This window comes from Micropterus salmoides, unplaced genomic scaffold (assembly GCF_014851395.1).
Source record: "Micropterus salmoides isolate LMB-PRFRI ecotype aquatic unplaced genomic scaffold, ASM1485139v1 Ms_hic_scaffold_16, whole genome shotgun sequence".
Lineage (NCBI taxonomy): Eukaryota > Metazoa > Chordata > Actinopteri > Centrarchiformes > Centrarchidae > Micropterus > Micropterus salmoides.
In genome coordinates, this window is record NW_024040707.1 from 958177 (window position 1) to 975347 (window position 17171).

Below are 17171 nucleotides of genomic sequence, written 5' to 3' on the forward strand. Positions count from 1 at the left end.
TGAAAAGATAGACAGGTGGAGAGAGACAGACAGGAGGAGAGAGACAGGGAGAGAGAGACAGGTAGAGAGACAGACAGGTAGAGAGAGAGACAAACAGGTGAAGAGAGAGACAGACGGGTGAAGAGAGAGACAGACGGGTGAAGAGAGACAGGTTGAGAGACAGACAGGGGGAGAGAGACAGGTGGAGAGAGACAGGTAGAGAGAGAGAGAGACAGGTGTGAAAAGATAGACAGGTGGAGATAGACAGACAGGGGGAGAGAGACAGGGAGAGAGAGACAGGTAGAGAGACAGACAGGTAGAGAGAGAGACAGACAGGTAGAGAGAGAGACAGACGGGTGAAGAGAGAGACAGACGGGTGAAGAGAGAGACAGACGGGTGGTGAGAGACAGGTTGAGAGACAAGTAAAGAGAGAGACAGGTGGAGAGAGACAGGTAGAGAGAGAGAGAGAGACAGGTGTGAAAAGATAGACAGGTGGAGAGAGACAGACAGGGAGAGAGAGACAGGTAGAGAGACAGACAGGTGGAGAGAGACAGGTGGAGAGACAAGTAAAGAGACAGACAGGTAGAGAGACAGGTAGAGAGACAAGTAAAGAGACAGACAGGTAGAGAGACAGGTAGAGAGACAAGTAAAGAGACAGACAGGTAGAGAGACAGGTAGAGAGACAAGTAAAGAGACAGACAGGTAGAGAGACAGGTAGGGAGAGAGAGAGACAGGTGTGGAGAGAGACAGGTGGAGAGAGACAGACAGGGAGATAGACAGACAGGTCATTAGAGAGACAAACTGATCTATTGGTCACCACAGAAGAAGAAAGTTTTGTCAGCTGGCCACAGAGTCAACATTATGTCATAGTAGAAGTACTACAGTGTACTACAACAGTACTGCAGTACTGACCACATGTCGATGTGGGTGGAGTAGTCGGTGCTGCCCAGCAGGATGTCCGGCGGTCGGTACCACAGCGTCACCACCTCGTTAGAGTACGTCTTCGTCGGGATCGACTTCGCTCGAGCCAAACCTGAAACACACGGGACACTGGATCTTAGCGGGATCTTAGCTGGATCTGGGAGAGCGCGACACGTTGAACGCGACGACACGTTGAACGCGGCGACACGTTGAACGCGACGACACGTTGAACGCGACGACACGTTGAACGCGGCGACACGTTGAACGCGGCGACACGTTGAACGCGGCGACACGTTGAACATGGTGAAGCGTTCCTTCAGATTCACGCCGTGTTGAAGGAAACGCTTCGTCGGAGCCGCTTCCTCCCTCGCACCAAACCTCCTGACTGCAGCTGCTGCAGTTTGTTAGTGAAGCTGAGCCAAACTTTGGAGCGTTTGCTGCGGGCCGCCACGGTCCAGGACCGGAACCAGAAGGACTCTCTTCTTCACGCTTTGTTGATGTTCGGTCGGCGTAGCAGCTGCTGGCAGATCAGAGACACTTTGATGGGCTGTAAACATGAGATATGCAGGAAGTCAGGAACCGAGGAGCAGGATCCAAACGCACGGGTCTTAACGAGTCCACGGTTCTCGATACTCAGCCCTACTTACTGACACTTCTGGCTTCTCCATCTGGTCACTAGCGATGGATAACATTTACCTTCATATTTACTACATAACTTGAGTTGAGGACGCACCTGCAAACGTGGCAGAGAATTATCAGAGACCTTTTCATAACCAGGATACTCGGGTGCATGTACAGCTGAGGCCAAAATTATTAGCCCCCCAGGAATTATGGAACATTTTCCTAAAATCTTTCCCAATGTTTGCAGAATTGATAAAACTTGATATAATCAAACATTCACCAATGCTATTTAGTAGCTTTTGGTACACAAGGGAGGCTAACCCTACCTGTTAGCACATCGGCCATGAGGCTGATGTGCGCAGCTGTAGGGTTAGCCGGTCGACATGCGTAAATTCAGTGACTGATTTAGGTACAAACACTTCTTATAGTTGTGGTAAGGGTAGGGGCTTCAGGGGGCTGTCAACACCTTTATCACGAACGTAGCTAGCTTGTGCCACCGCGAGCTATCTAGCACTTCCGGTCTGTACGGGACGCCCCAGAGCGTCTCATAGAGTCAAATAACCAAGTTTTGTCACTCTTTCTCAAATCGTCGGTATATGACGCCCTGAGATGAGAACGGGCTGTCAAAACTATTTGCCCGCATGTGAATGTTTGCTTTCAAAACACACTTTATTTAATTAACCAATCAGCTTTCAAACAACACCTGTCCAGTCAACTGGTTTCCTAACAACACCTGGTTCAATCAGCATAAAAGCACTCCAAGGAACAGGGCACTTGAACACATTATTGAGATGCTACTGAAAAGACTACTTTTACTCACCATGTCAAAGACAAAGGAGGTCAGTCTTGATCTCAGACAGTAGAGGGTGGAGGCTCATGATAAGGGGGAAGGCTATACTGTCATTTCCAAGTGTTTCACAGTGTCCAGAACCGCCGTACGTTGCCTCTTTGCCAAGTACAAGGAGACAAATTCTGTAAGCAACAAACCCGGGCGTGGTCGTAAGCAACAAGATGTCAGCAAGAAGCCCGGACATCTGCCAAGATGATTGTTGCTGACATGGCCTCTTCTGGAGTTGATGTTTCAAGGCACACAGTTTTCAGGGCTCTTCATCGCGGTGGGCTTCAGGGCCATCGTCCCAGAAGAATCCCTTTACTCAAAGAGCGGTTTGCCCGTGAACATTTGAAAGCTAAAGATGAGTTTTGGAAGTCTGTGCTTTGGTCTGATGAGACTAAACTGGAACTGTTTGGGCACATGGATGTTTTGTCTTTGGCAAAGAAAGAAAGAGGCCTTCGACCCTAAGAACACAGTTTGCGTAGTTAGACCTTGGGGTTGGGGGCATCATGCTGTGGGGCCTTGTTCATGTGCATGGCATCATGAAAAAAGAACATTATATTGAAACTTTGAGGAATAAAATGCAGAAATCTGCTCGTAGTCGTATCCTTAGGTCATCGCTGGGTCTTCCAACAAGACAATGAATGACCCAAAGCATACATCGAAATTGGTCCAACAGTTCCTGAAGGACACCAAAACCAAGGTCCTGGAGCCCAGACCTCAATCCTATTGAGAATCTGTGGCGGGTGCTCAAAGTGAATGTCCATGCTCAGAACAGCTGGAACAATTTGCAATGGAAGAATGGGCCAAAATCCCTCAGGAGACCTGTGCCAACCTAGTAAAGAACTCCTCTAAGAGGTTGTTGTCAGTTGTGGCTCAGACAGCGAACACTTTTGACTATTAATGGCCGGGGGGGCGAATAATTTTGGACTTCTCATTTTTGTCATCCTTTCTTGTTTCAACTCAATGCATCAATAGCATGCCCTAATCAAACTTAGTGGACATGTAGTCTTTGTTGTTAATGCTCATTTCCATGGAGAAATCAAGAGTTTTGTATAATTTCATAAGTGGGGCTAATAATTTTGGCCTCAACTGTAAACGCACAAGTACAGGAACAAGTACTTTTTGGAAAGAAGTCATGATTTTGTTTGTCTGTTTTGTCTGTAGGTATAGTTGTAAACCAATGGTAGAAAATGTGCAGAGACGCTGTTTTACCTTCAGTGGGGAGTCACTCCACCTTCTGCTGCAAAGGTCTTCCAGGTCCTGCTTTCTTTGCAATTTGACCTTGTTTTAGCCCCTTTTATTGCTCCTAGCTTTATGTAGTTGTGTCTTCTCTTATTCTATATCAGGGGTAACCTCTGGGGATCAGTCAAGTGAGTGTGCAGATGACTCCTGCAGGTAAGACTAGTTGCAGATCTCTGTGGTCTAGTTACAGTGGTCTGAGGACTAGCTGCAGAGGTCTGGTGGCAGACTCGGGGCTCTGGTGAGGAGGGGACTTGCAGTAGTCCAGGTGGGAGACGACAGATTGTGGATGAGCAACTGGACCACCTCCCTAGTGAGTGAGGGCCAGATCTTCCTGATGTAGCGCAGAGGAATCCCCGTGAGCGAGCTACATTAAAGAGGTGGTATTCTGCTTTTTGGCTTTTTCCCTCTCCTTTATTGAGTTATATCTCTTTTTGATGCTGTAACAGGTTTGCAAAGAGAAAAAGCCCAAAGGGAGTTCCCATCTCCCTCTGCTCTGAACTGAACTGGTCGTGAGAATGCTGCTATAGACACAAAAATAGAAATAAAATGACTTAAAAACAACTAGATCACTTTGGGTGGCCACTGTAAATATTTTCAACTGTTTAATCCAGCAGGTGGCGGTGATGCCAACCGCTATAAAACGACAAAGAATAATCAGGCCCCGATCAGACAGAAAGCACTTTGTAGGTTCGCGAAATATGTTCCACTTCAAAATGGGGTCGGACTGTCAGAAAGATTAAGAACCCCTGATTTAGAGACAAGATGTTTCACTCCACAGCTAAAACGAAGCCTTCAACACAGGCTGAAGAGAGGAGCTGCAGCAATGTGCAAACCTGTTCTGGTTCAACCCCTAAATAAGATTTTGAAGCTGAAAATGAGCAGAATACAACCTCTTCAACTTAATCTCTCATCATCTGAAGTAGAGAAACTTTAATGCTCGTGTTAGGATGTCGATTAAAACCAGCAGCACACTCACCAAAGTCTGCCAGTTTAAGCTCTCCTCGCTCGTTGATCAGCAGGTTTTGGGGTTTCAGGTCTCTGTGGAGAACTTTCCTCCGATGACAGTACGACAAGCCTCGTAGCAACTGGAACAGAAAGAGCTGAGGAGAGAGAATCACAGGTGAGCTGCTGTTCAGACGTCACAAACTTTATTTATGGGGGATTTATTTCCCCTGAAGCGGTCTTCTCAGGCAGAGCATCCTGCCAGGCTCCTAGCATGTGTTTGGTCTGCAGCTCAGATTAACAGACACAGCTCCGCAGCAAGTGAGCAGTCAGTGATGTGAAACCTAAATGTGTATGAAGTGCAGTATAAATACAAGCAGCAGTATCAGCAGTGTTGACGGATACTTTGGAATGAATGACTCGCTGTAAACGTCTGTTTCTCTGCCGACAGAGCGCCACTGAATTGAACTGAATCGAAGAGTTTTCTCACTTTGACGTTGTGAACGTGGATGGTGTTTCCACAGTCGTCCAGATACTGTTTCAGATCTTTGTCCTGAAACAGACAAGAAACATGATTAAAGGCTGAATACACCCAATATCAAGGCGTGTGTGTGTGTGTGTGTGTGTGTGTGTGTCTCACCAGATACTCAAACACCAGTGTGAGGGATTTCTGCGTATGGATGATGTCATGAAGCGTGACGATGTTGGCGTGTTTCAGATCCTTCAACAGAGACACTGATGGAGAAAACACACACATTAACACACAAACACACATTTATACTAGGGCTGAAACTGCGATTTGAAAGAACGCGATTAGCTGATGGTGGTAATTCTACAGCTCATCTGACCCGTTTCAAACAGTCATGGAGTTACAGATCCATGCTGATGTCATCCTCGTGTGACAGATCTGCTCGCCAAGCAGTCGACTGTCACAGGTGTTATGCCGAATTTTGCACGCCTGCCGAGAATTGAAGGAAAATACATTAAGGTGCTGCTTTTAAAGGCTATACTATTCTTTGTGGGGTTCATCAATTCTGATAAATGATCAGTATATATTTTATGAACGATAATCACTAATATATATCTCAAACGCACCTGTAGCCTACCAGTTATACGATTTATTCGCCAGCTGTTTTCCAAAGTTAACATGGCTCTCCTTATTAGCTGGGCTCCTTACATGCTCGCTAATAACTGTTTTGAAGACGGGTCTCCGACATTGACAGCGTTGTGTTGGACAGATTTGTGCAGCGGTGTTTATGATACCAACCATTTAATTCACAGACGGGTCTGTTTTCTGTGTTTGCAAGAGAGAGAGAGAGAGAGAGAGAGAGAGAGAGAGAGAGAGAGAGAGAGAGAGAGAGAGAGAGAGAGAGAGAGAGAGAGAGAGAGAGAGAGAGAGAGAGAGAGAGAGAGAGAGAGAGAGAGAGAGAGAGAGAGAGAATGTGCTGAGCGAATATGCGCTGTGCCGCAATCAAGAACGATTTTTAAATGGGTCGCCAAATTTAAAGACCGCCCAAGAAAAAGCCTCTGTGTGGGAAACACTGAACGTCATATATTAGGCTTGTTTTGTGTGTGGAACATACGTAAAATCCGAGTTTCCACACGGACATATTACACCAGCAGCACGCTTTAGCCCAGCCCCTTGCTAACTAGCGATTTGAGAAGAGTCCAGCTGCAGCCCGCAGACAAACGTGACAAACGTGACAGAAGTTGACAGAAGTTGAACTTCCATATATGGTTCGTCCCACGTTTATCTCGGCCGTTCGGCCCACGCAGAGCCGTTGAAAAAAAAAAGCCAACGTACCAATCAGTGAACATTATGCGTGAATATTTAGTCTATACTATAATTATATAATTTTATTATATATATTAATACTGTAAATATTTATTTATAATAGCGTAATGATAATAATAAGCAATGTTTCAATTCATACTGTTGTTGTTGTATATTTTATTTGTTCCAAAGTGATTTTAAGTTTCACAAAGCAAGAATATTCTGTAAGGTTACATCACGAGCCAGATGTGTCTGGATTTAAAACTTTACAACATTACTGAGAATTTAATGACAGAACAGCGTTACGTTAAGTTCAACTTCCGTCAGGTCTGCAGGCTGCAGCTGGATTTACTTGAGCGACTTGAGCATCATGTCCAGTGCCAACCCCGACACAACTCTGCCGTCACCGGGCGCCACACGCCAACTTCTCCCCCTCAACTCTCTGTCCCTCCCCCCTTGGCTCACGCACCCTCCCTTCAGCCTAGCAGGAACAATAACAACTATCCTCCCTTAACTCTCTGCCAATCACAGGTACGAACACAGCTGATTGACAGGCTTCTGAACATATCGCACGTTCACCGACATCCTGGAACATTGGAAAACACAGTGATTACTGTAAACAGCTCTGCTTAGCTGACTAGAACAACCTCACTAGTGACATTCTGACTTAACAAAAATACCAACTAGGACTCATCCGGTCCGTTACAAGATATTTTATTAGCTCTATTTTATTTAGTGGTAGTAGTTTGCAGCAGTATTTTATTTCTTATTCTTTTTAATTTTATATAATTTATTTATTATGTGTAATTTGGTTTAAGTTTGTTTAAAAAATTGTAAACTAATTTGGATGTTTACAAAACTTCATAATAAACCAGCAAAAATGTAATGTTTGCATTTTTTCCCCTTAATGTACTGAAAATAAACCGTGACTTCAAAACCGAAGTACGTACCAAACTGAGATTTTTGTGTACCGTTACACCCCTAGTACTGTAGTACCTTCTCTGATAGCAGTACACGGAGCTCCTTCTTCATGTTCCAGGCGGATTTCCTTCAGAGCCACGAGGTTATCGGTCAGTTTACTGCGACCTTTATACACTGTGGCATAGGTCCCCTGCAGACAGACAGGAGGACAGAGACCAGCTGAGCACAAATCTTTCTGGAGCTTTCGCCCCCATGCAGCCCCACTTCAGCTGCCGTATTTAAACCGGAAACACAGGTGTGTCCTCACCTCTCCCAGTTTGTCCAGTTTGATGTATGTCTCCAGTTTCCCAAAACCGATCTCTGACTGCAGACACAAAGAGACAGACAGAGAGGGTTAATATAATGTACAATAAAAAGTATGAAGCTCCAACATAAGAAACAGGCAGACGTACCAGAGACACTCTGCGCAGCCGTCTGCTGATTGGCTGCTCAAACAGAGCTGGACCAATCACATTAAATTTCTCCAGGTAACCGTCTGGAAGACGAATGTCTGCTGGTAGCGAGAGACGCTTGTTAATGTCCTGAAAACACGAGAGAGAGAGAGAGAGAGAAAAAAACACCTTCATTAAACAACAATCACACTCTGATCCGGAAAAACACAACCGAGGCGAGAGCGCCTAGAAGAGGTGGGCTGGAGCGGTTCGTGTAGAGCGAGAACACAACTGACCAAGGAACTGGACCAAATTAAAGTGCTGCCTGGAAACCAAAGCCAGAACATCGCCTGTCAACATGGAGCTTAAGCAGCGTTTCTCTGTTTGTTTTGGCTTCGCTGCTTCAGAGCGTTCGCAGCCCTTCTCTTTCATTTGCTCATTAACCATTTTAAACTTCACTGTTCCTGTGCGGCGTCCAACATCTGGGAAATAATGTCACGAGGCGTGTCACCTCCTCGCAGCACCAAGTCAACCCACGACTCCTTTTTGCATTGTTGATGCCATGGAGCTGTCCCACAATGCAAAGCGAGACTTGCACATATGAGGTAGTGACGTATTGGCGTAAGAAAGGGTATGTGATTTGGTGCGCTTTACAAAATTGCAGCGTGAACACAAAACAACCGAAGAGAAATATTCTAATTAATTCGGAACATTTCAAAAAGCAGGGTCACCAGATGACTCAAGGACAAATATGCCAGTTGTAGATCCCAGCAGGACTTTGGACCAACAGACTCAAAGTTGTATCGAGGTTTAAAGATGCACCCGGGCAGAACCGGCGCCGTGCATCGACCAATATTTCTTTAGGGGAAGTGCGAATCAGTCAAGTGAAAAGAAGCTTCAGGCGAAAAGGGCTTTTGTGAAACCAGTAACAAGAAAGACCGGGCAGAGGTCAATGAGGACCTGTGTGATTCCTCAGCAGTCTAAAGGACACGATGGAGAAGAGAACCGAACAAAGGACTAACTCATCTAGCAGAACGGACCGGAAAGGTTCAGTCCAAATCAAGGAGGCAGAGCGAGATAGAAGTCCTCATCAAAGAGAAGAAACATGGAAGAAAGAGAAGGAATCAGCGTCTCACAGGCAGAACTAAAGACACGACTTGTTACTGTGAGGGAAGAAGAAAACGCTTTCCAGCAGGATCCTATAAAAAGATTTCTACAGATCTTTACAAAGAAGGAAATAACACCACTAGATGTGCCGCTGATCCACCATGTCAGCGGCTCAATGCAAGTCCTCCAAGCACCTGGCCCCGAATGGAGTCCCTACAAAGACCCGGCAGTCCTGCCCTTCTTAGAACTGATGACCTTCGAAAGTGTGGGATACCACAGACAAAGATTTAACCGCTTTTTTATATTTGAAGCTTAAGAACACACACCAAACGGTTCAGTCCAGAAGAGAATCAAGAGATGAAATCGTGAATCTCAGATGTTTGATGTTTACGGATCGATTAGCCTGTTTGTAGGGCTGCAGCTAATGACTATTTTCGTAGTCGACTAATCTGCTTTATTATTTATATTATATTAATTATTTATCCGACTAGTCACAATTAATTTTGTCCCCCCCAACCCTAATTAAACCATTTAACTAATTAAATATCTTTCAAGTGAAGCTCCTACCATGCAGGGTGCTGGTTAACCATCATGAGCAGTTCAGTGACCACAGACACTTGGACATGTGCACAGGAGGAGGTGGAGATCGAGCCGCCGACCCCGCGGTCAGCGTAGGACCCGATCTACCTCCTGAACCACAGTGCGTACCTCAGTAGAGATCTTCTTGTTTCTCAGTCTGACTCTAACTGGACTCTGAACGTCGTCTGAAGAAGAAGCCGGATCACTTTCTCCATCTGAATTCATCTTCACATCCTCGTGGACGATCTCTGAAAATACACACATGTACACAGTCACACACAGTAATACACACGCAGAGTACATGTAACTACAGCCACAACCTACATGAATCAAATACTACATGATTATAGTATTAGTATCCAGTGTGGAAATATGATGCAGGTAGTTTGCAGTATTAGTACCCAGTCGTGCCGTGCGGTTCATGTAGTGCAGTATTTGTACGTGTATTTGCAGTATTAGTACCCAGTCGTGCCGTGCGGTTCATGTAGTGCAGTATTTGTACGTGTATTTGCAGTATTAGTACCCAGTCGTGCCGTGCGGTTCATGTAGTGCAGTATTTGTACGTGTATTTGCAGTATTAGTACCCAGTCATGCTGTGTGGTTCATGTAGTGCAGTATTTGTACGTGTATTTGCAGTATTAGTACCCAGTCATGCTGTGGGGTTCATGTAGTGCAGTATTTGTACGTGTATTTGCAGTATTAGTACCCAGTCGTGCTGTGTGGTTCAGGTAGGAGCTCAGGCTGCGTCCGAGGCCTCGAGGTTTCCTGCTGTACGACTGAAGAAGAGACTGAACTGAAGAGGAGGAACCTCGAACCTTCAAACTTCCAGAAGAACCACGAAGAGACACCACCTCTGATCGGGGGGGAGTGATGGAGACATGAAGGAAGGAGGGATTATGGAGGATAAAGGTGTCGAGGGGTGATGAAGTGGTGGACAAATTATGGAGGGATGATGGAGGGATAGAGGATTATGGAGGATTGATGGAGTGATGATGTTGGGATAGAGGATGATGGAGGGATAGAGGATTATGGAGGATTGGTGGAGGGATGATGGTGGGATAGAGGATTGTGGAGGATTAGTGGAGGGATGAAGGATTGTGGAGGATTAGTGGAGGGATGATGGAGGATTGGTGGAGGGATGATGGTGGGATAGAGGATGATGGAGGGATAGAGGATTATGGAGGATTGGTGGAGGGATGATGGTGGGATAGAGGATTGTGGAGGATTAGTGGAGGGATGATGGTGGGATAGAGGATTGTGGAGGATTAGTGGAGGGATGATGGTGGGATAGAGGATTGGTGGAGGGATGATGGAGGATTGGTGGAGGGATGGTGGAGGGATGATGGAGGATTGGTGGAGGGATGATAGAGGATTGGTGGAGGGATGATGGAGTATTGGTGGAAGGATGATGGAGGATTGGTGGAGGGATGATGGAGGATTGGTGGAGGGATGATGGAGGATTGGTGGAGGGATGATGGAGGATTGGTGGAGGGATGGTGGAGGGATGATGGAGGATTGGTGGAGGGATGATGGAGGATTGGTGGAGGGATGATGGCGGGATAGAGGATGATGGAGGATTGGTGGAGGGATGATGGTGGGATAGAGGATGATGGAGGGATAGAGGATTATGGAGGATTGGTGGAGGGATGATGGTGGGATAGAGGATTGTGGAGGATTAGTGGAGGGATGATGGTGGGATAGAGGATTGGTGGAGGGATGATGGAGTATTGGTGGAAGGATGATGGAGGATTGGTGGAGGGATGATGGAGGATTGGTGGAGGGATGGTGGAGGGATGATGGAGGATTGGTGGAGGGATGATGGAGGATTGGTGGAGGGATGATGGCGGGATAGAGGATGATGGAGGATTGGTGGAGGGATGATGGTGGGATAGAGGATGATGGAGGGATAGAGGATTATGGAGGATTGGTGGAGGGATGATGGTGGGATAGAGGATTGTGGAGGATTGGTGGAGGGATGATGGTGGGATAGAGGATTGTGGAGGGATGAAGGATTGTGGAGGATTGGTGGAGGGATGATGGTGGGATAGAGGATTGTGGAGGGATGAAGGATTGTGGAGGATTAGTGGAGGGATGATGGAGGGATAGAGGATTTTGGAGGATTGGTGGAGGGATGATGGAGGATTGGTGGAGGGATTATGGAGTATTGGTGGAGGGATTATGGAGGATTGGTGGAGGGATTATGGAGGATTGGTGGAGGGATTATGGCAGGATAGAGGATTGGTGGAGGGATGATGGCAGGATAGAGGATTGGTGGAGGGATGATGGAGGATTGGTGGAGGGATGATGGAGGATTGGTGGAGGGATGATGGAGGATTGGTGGAGGGATGATGGCGGGATAGAGGATTGGTGGAGGGATGATGGAGTATTGGTGGAGGGATTATGGAGGATTGGTGGAGGGATTATGGAGGATTGGTGGAGGGATTATGGCGGGATAGAGGATTGGTGGAGGGATTATGGAGGATTGGTGGAGGGATTATGGCGGGATAGAGGATTGGTGGAGGGATGATGGAGGATTGGTGGAGGGATTATGGAGGATTGGTGGAGGGATTATGGTGGGATAGAGGATTGGTGGAGGGATTATGGAGGATTGGTGGAGGGATTATGGCGGGATAGAGGATTGGTGGAGGGATGATGGAGGATGTTGATTGGTTGATTCCAACGAAAAAAGAGAAGAAAAAACAAGAATGAAAATAAAATAAACGTGTCATCAGATCAGAGCAGCAGATCAATTAACTGATTGATTGACAGTTCCAACAGACAACAAATCTAAATCATAGAGCCAACCAACCAATCAGATCAGAGGGAGGAGTCAGGCAGACAGCAGAACTCACACAGCTCCACATTCACACCTGAGGCTGCCCAGTCCTGAACAACTGGAGCAGTCGGCTGTTCAGTGCCAAGCTCAAGAGCTCCTCAGTGGTGGCAATGAGGGGGCTGTTTAACATTGGTACTGGACCCAGTTTTTCAGTGGACAGGGTACCGCTTTAAAAGTGGAACTAGTCCCCGTTTAACAATGGAACTGGTCCCGGTTTAACACTAGAACTGGTCCTGGTTTAACACTAGAACTGGTCCCGGTTTAACACTAGAACTGGTCCCGGTTTAACACTAGAACTAGTCCCAGTTTGAAAGTGGAACTGATCCCGGTTTAACACTAGAACTGGTCACAGTGTAACACAGGGAGCTGTCCTGGTTTAGCAGTGGACATGGTCCTGGTTTAACAACGGGACTGGTCCCGCTTTAAAAGTGGAACTAGTCCTGGTTTAACACTAGAACTGTTCCTGGTTTAACACCAGAACTGGTCACAGTGTAACACAGGGAGCTGTCCTAGTTTAACAGTAGACCTGGTCCTAGTTTAACAGTAGACCTGGTCCTGGTTTTACAACAGGACTGGTCCCAGTTTAAAAGTGGAACTGGTCCCGGTTTAACACTAAAACTGGTCACAGTGTAACACAGAGAGCTGTCCTAGTTTAACAGTAGACCTGGTCCTGGTTTAACACTAGAACTGGTCCCGGTTTAACAGTGGAACTAGTCCCAGTTTAAAAGTGGAACTGATCCCGGTTTAACACCAGAACTGGTCACAGTGTATCACAGGGAACTGTCCTGGTTTAGCAGTGGACATGGTCCTGGTTTAACAACGGGACTGGTCCCAGTTTAACACTAGAACTGGTCCTGGTTTAACACTAGAACTGGTCCTGGTTTAACAGTGGAACTAGTCCCAGTTTGAAAGTGGAACTGATCCCGGTTTAACACTAGAACTGGTCACAGTGTAACACAGGGAGCTGTCCTGGTTTAGCAGTGGACATGGTCCTGGTTTAACAACGGGACTGGTCCCGCTTTAAAAGTGGAACTAGTCCTGGTTTAACACTAGAACTGTTCCTGGTTTAACACCAGAACTGGTCACAGTGTAACACAGGGAGCTGTCCTAGTTTAACAGTAGACCTGGTCCTAGTTTAACAGTAGACCTGGTCCTGGTTTTACAACAGGACTGGTCCCAGTTTAAAAGTGGAACTGGTCCCGGTTTAACACTAAAACTGGTCACAGTGTAACACAGAGAGCTGTCCTAGTTTAAGAGTAGACCTGGTCCTGGTTTAACACTAGAACTGGTCCCGGTTTAACAGTGGAACTGGTCACAGTGTATCACAGGGAACTGTCCTGGTTTAGCAGTGGACATGGTCCTGGTTTAACAACGGGACTGGTCCCAGTTTAACACTAGAACTGGTCCTGGTTTAACACTAGAACTGGTCCCGGTTTAACAGTGGAACTAGTCCCAGTTTAAAAGTGGAACTGATCCCGGTTTAACACCAGAACTGGTCACAGTGTAACACAGGGAGCTGTCCTGGTTTAGCAGTGGACATGGTCCTGGTTTAACAACGGGACTGGTCCCGCTTTAAAAGTGGAACTAGTCCTGGTTTAACACTAGAACTGTTCCTGGTTTAACACCAGAACTGGTCACAGTGTAACACAGGGAGCTGTCCTAGTTTAACAGTAGACCTGGTCCTAGTTTAACAGTAGACCTGGTCCTAGTTTAACAGTAGACCTGGTCCTGGTTTTACAACAGGACTGGTCCCAGTTTAAAAGTGGAACTGGTCCCGGTTTAACACTAAAACTGGTCACAGTGTAACACAGAGAGCTGTCCTAGTTTAACAGTAGACCTGGTCCTGGTTTAACACTAGAACTGGTCCCGGTTTAACAGTGGAACTAGTCCCAGTTTAAAAGTGGAACTGATCCCGGTTTAACACCAGAACTGGTCACAGTGTATCACAGGGAACTGTCCTGGTTTAGCAGTGGACATGGTCCTGGTTTAACAATGGGACTGGTCCCAGTTTAACACTAGAACTGGTCCTGGTTTAACAGTGGAACTAGTCCCAGTTTAAAAGTGGAACTGATCCCGGTTTAACACCAGAACTGGTCACAGTGTAACACAGGGAGCTGTCCTGGTTTAGCAGTGGACATGGTCCTGGTTTAACAACGGGACTGGTCCCGCTTTAAAAGTGGAACTGGTCCCGGTTTAACACTAAAACTGGTCACAGTGTAACACAGAGAGCTTTCCTGGTTTAACAATGGGACTGGTCCCAGTTTGTGGCAGCACGGTGGCTCACTCATTAGTGTCGCCTCACCACAAGAAGGTCACGACTTCGTCATGCTTGTTCCTCTCCTGACCACGAGTCAGGAAGGGTCAGATGCACAGAACTCTTCGTTGTCTGTATGACTGAGTAAATGAAAACACAACTTGTGAGGCTGGCCTCAGTTTTACTGGTAAACTGTAAGATTTCTGACTAAAATGAGGATCTCCTGAACACACAGTTAGCTCTGGTCTCTGCTAGAGATGCACTGACCGATCGATTAGTGCATCTCAAGTCTCTGCAGGTCCAATCTGGGACCAGGACCAGGTTCAGGTCCTGTGAGGGACCGTGTTTTTAGGTTTCTAGAAAGAACCTGATTTTGGATCAATATTCACATTCACCTACCTACTGACACACCTGCAGGAGCTTACAGGTCTGTGTGCGTATGTGTTACCTGAGTCACTGTGTGATGTCACTTCCTGGCTGTTGTTGTCACTCAGCGTCCTGTCGCCTCCCCCGGCCCCTCCCCTTCCCAGAGTGAGTGACAGCTGCCGTTTGATCTTCCTCATCCTCTCCATGAGGGGGGGCCGGGGGGGCAGGGGGGGGCGTGACGCTGAGGGGGGCGGGGCAGCCAGCCTGGAGACCACACCTGTACAGGTAAAAACACAGGGGGTTAAAGGCTAGAGTACTGAAATACATGATCTATAAGTATCACATAAACACTATGAAACATCGATACAGCAGAGTGTCGCGATGTTTTCCATGCCAACATTTTATCGATACAAGGAGGTCAAGTATCAATGTTTTGCTATTTAAATTATCCACGAGAATTTTACGTTTTGGTAGTATAATAATAAAATCTGTTGTTTTTGAAGTCCACTAGAAAAAGAGTTTTCCTTTGGGGACACAATTTGAAGTTGGAAAAAAGGTAATAAATTGCAATATATCGCAATATTTTTAAAATCGCAATAATATTGTATCGTGACGTAAGTATCGCGATAATATCGTATCGTGGGGCCTCTGGTGACACCCCTAGCTACAAGTGAATCTTTGTCCATTGTTAATAAAACATCTGGGATTATCTGTCGATAATTTTCTGGACTCATCGATTAGTTGTTTGGTCTCCAAAAAATATCATTTATTACTTTATTTCGTTTGAGATTATCAAAATACCTGATGATTAATTTAATACTTGAAAACGAATCTATTAATTGTTGCTCTGCTGAAAACCCCATAATACCTGAATGGGTATTTGAATGGAAACTTTGGAACACTGAAAATCTAATTAATAACCCTGCAGGAGTTGTTGATACAACTGAACTTGGCGCCATCTTCCATGTTTTCAGTCCCCGTTACCTATGGCACTGTAGAAAAACGGGTACCTTCATGTTTTGAGAATTTTGGTATCGACTTGGTGCCTTGGTTCTTGTGACATCCCTACTCCAACTGCAGGCCGGTATTTATTCTGCATCTACAGGACTCACTGTTCATCCCAGCGTGGGAGAGAAACAGCTAAATACTTTCAATAAATACTACACTTGAGCATCAATAAACCAAACGCTGGTTTGACCACAAAGAGACAGTAACAACGAGTTTATAAGAGGCGACAGTGGCGGTCTCACCGGGTGTCTGCAGAGATGTGATTGGATCATTCATGGCAGATCCAGGGTCAGTTTTCTCTGATGTTTGCTCTGTACTTTGTCTCATAATGTTAGCGGCGCTTCGCATTGCTGCTTTATATAATCACCTCGGTCTGCCGGTGGGAAGAATGAACATGTAGGAGTCCATTCTTTATTTAAAGCTCTCTCTTGAACGGACAGCTCTGACTCTGAGTCTCCTCCCTGTCACACAGGCTTTGTGTCTCACTGACTCGAGTCGCAATGCACACATTTGATTGGCTGAGTAGCGTCATGTGAGATGATTCTGGGTCGCTAAACCAGCGCCGTACAGGCTAGAAAAGCTGCGGCGGTTGAAATAGAAATATTTCGATATTCTACAATGACTTCAAGCACTAGAAAAAATAGATAGAAGAGCACATGAACATCAGGGAGACACCAGCGGACTTATTTCCCACTTTTCTGCTGACATCAGTGGAATAACCGGGAATATTTCTGTACAACGTCAACTTCTGCCACCGGGGGGACAAACAGAGAGTATTTTGCTTCTCGGAGACGTTGCTGTGGATCCATACAGGACTCTTCAAAGCAGATTGCACTGCTGCTGTAATGATGTTATTCTCCTGATCTGAAATATATAACACTTCTACTCTCCCCCAAATGACTTAGGCTGCGATCAGACTGCCAAAGTGACCCAAATTTTACTTTCTGCTGACATCTGACGCAGATCTGATTTGATTATAACAGTGTGAACAGCCCGGGTCCCATGGGATCTGATCTTTCACAGCTTTTACTATGCGGCCCACATAAGACACAGGTCTGATTGTTTGAAATGCGACCTCAGTCTGGACAGATTAGAATTCATGCAACTCTGACGTCACTCTACAGCGACCTTCGTCACAGTGCGTGCTACTTGTCTGGGCGGAAACAGGAGAGAGAGAGGGCTAAATGTAGCGCCAGAAACTGTAATGAATGTAATAAAAAGGACAGAAGTCATAAATCGGGTGAATTGTGACCCCGGGAGAAAACCGGGAGAGGGACCCTAATGAGAAACAGCAGCCTCCTGAGAAAATCAGAAGGGTTAGCAAGTATGAGCTAAGCTTTGTGGCCTCCTTGTTT

The 17171-nt window shown here is 46.1% G+C and overlaps 1 protein-coding gene across 5 annotated transcripts in view; it reads right to left on the reverse strand.

Moving 5' to 3' along the window:
- The window catches only part of cdk16 (cyclin-dependent kinase 16), a 32571-nt gene that overhangs the window by 10489 nt on the left and 4911 nt on the right, over positions 1 to 17171 (reverse strand). For 3 of the 5 annotated variants that reach the window (XM_038722664.1, XM_038722665.1, XM_038722666.1), the window contains exons 2-11: positions 14891 to 15085; positions 10059 to 10205; positions 9482 to 9600; positions 7688 to 7816; positions 7543 to 7599; positions 7311 to 7425; positions 5181 to 5275; positions 5031 to 5093; positions 4575 to 4698; positions 892 to 1012 (exon numbers count right to left, since the gene is read on the reverse strand). In XM_038722664.1, the coding sequence (XP_038578592.1) occupies positions 892 to 1012; positions 4575 to 4698; positions 5031 to 5093; positions 5181 to 5275; positions 7311 to 7425; positions 7543 to 7599; positions 7688 to 7816; positions 9482 to 9600; positions 10059 to 10205; positions 14891 to 15014 (1094 nt within the window). In that variant the 5' untranslated portion in view covers positions 15015 to 15085. Of the gene's footprint in view, positions 1 to 891; positions 1013 to 4574; positions 4699 to 5030; positions 5094 to 5180; positions 5276 to 7310; positions 7426 to 7542; positions 7600 to 7687; positions 7817 to 9481; positions 9601 to 10058; positions 10206 to 14890; positions 15086 to 16058; positions 17162 to 17171 lie in introns of those variants that run through there. The other 2 variants (XM_038722662.1, XM_038722661.1) reach the window with 2 other exon arrangements.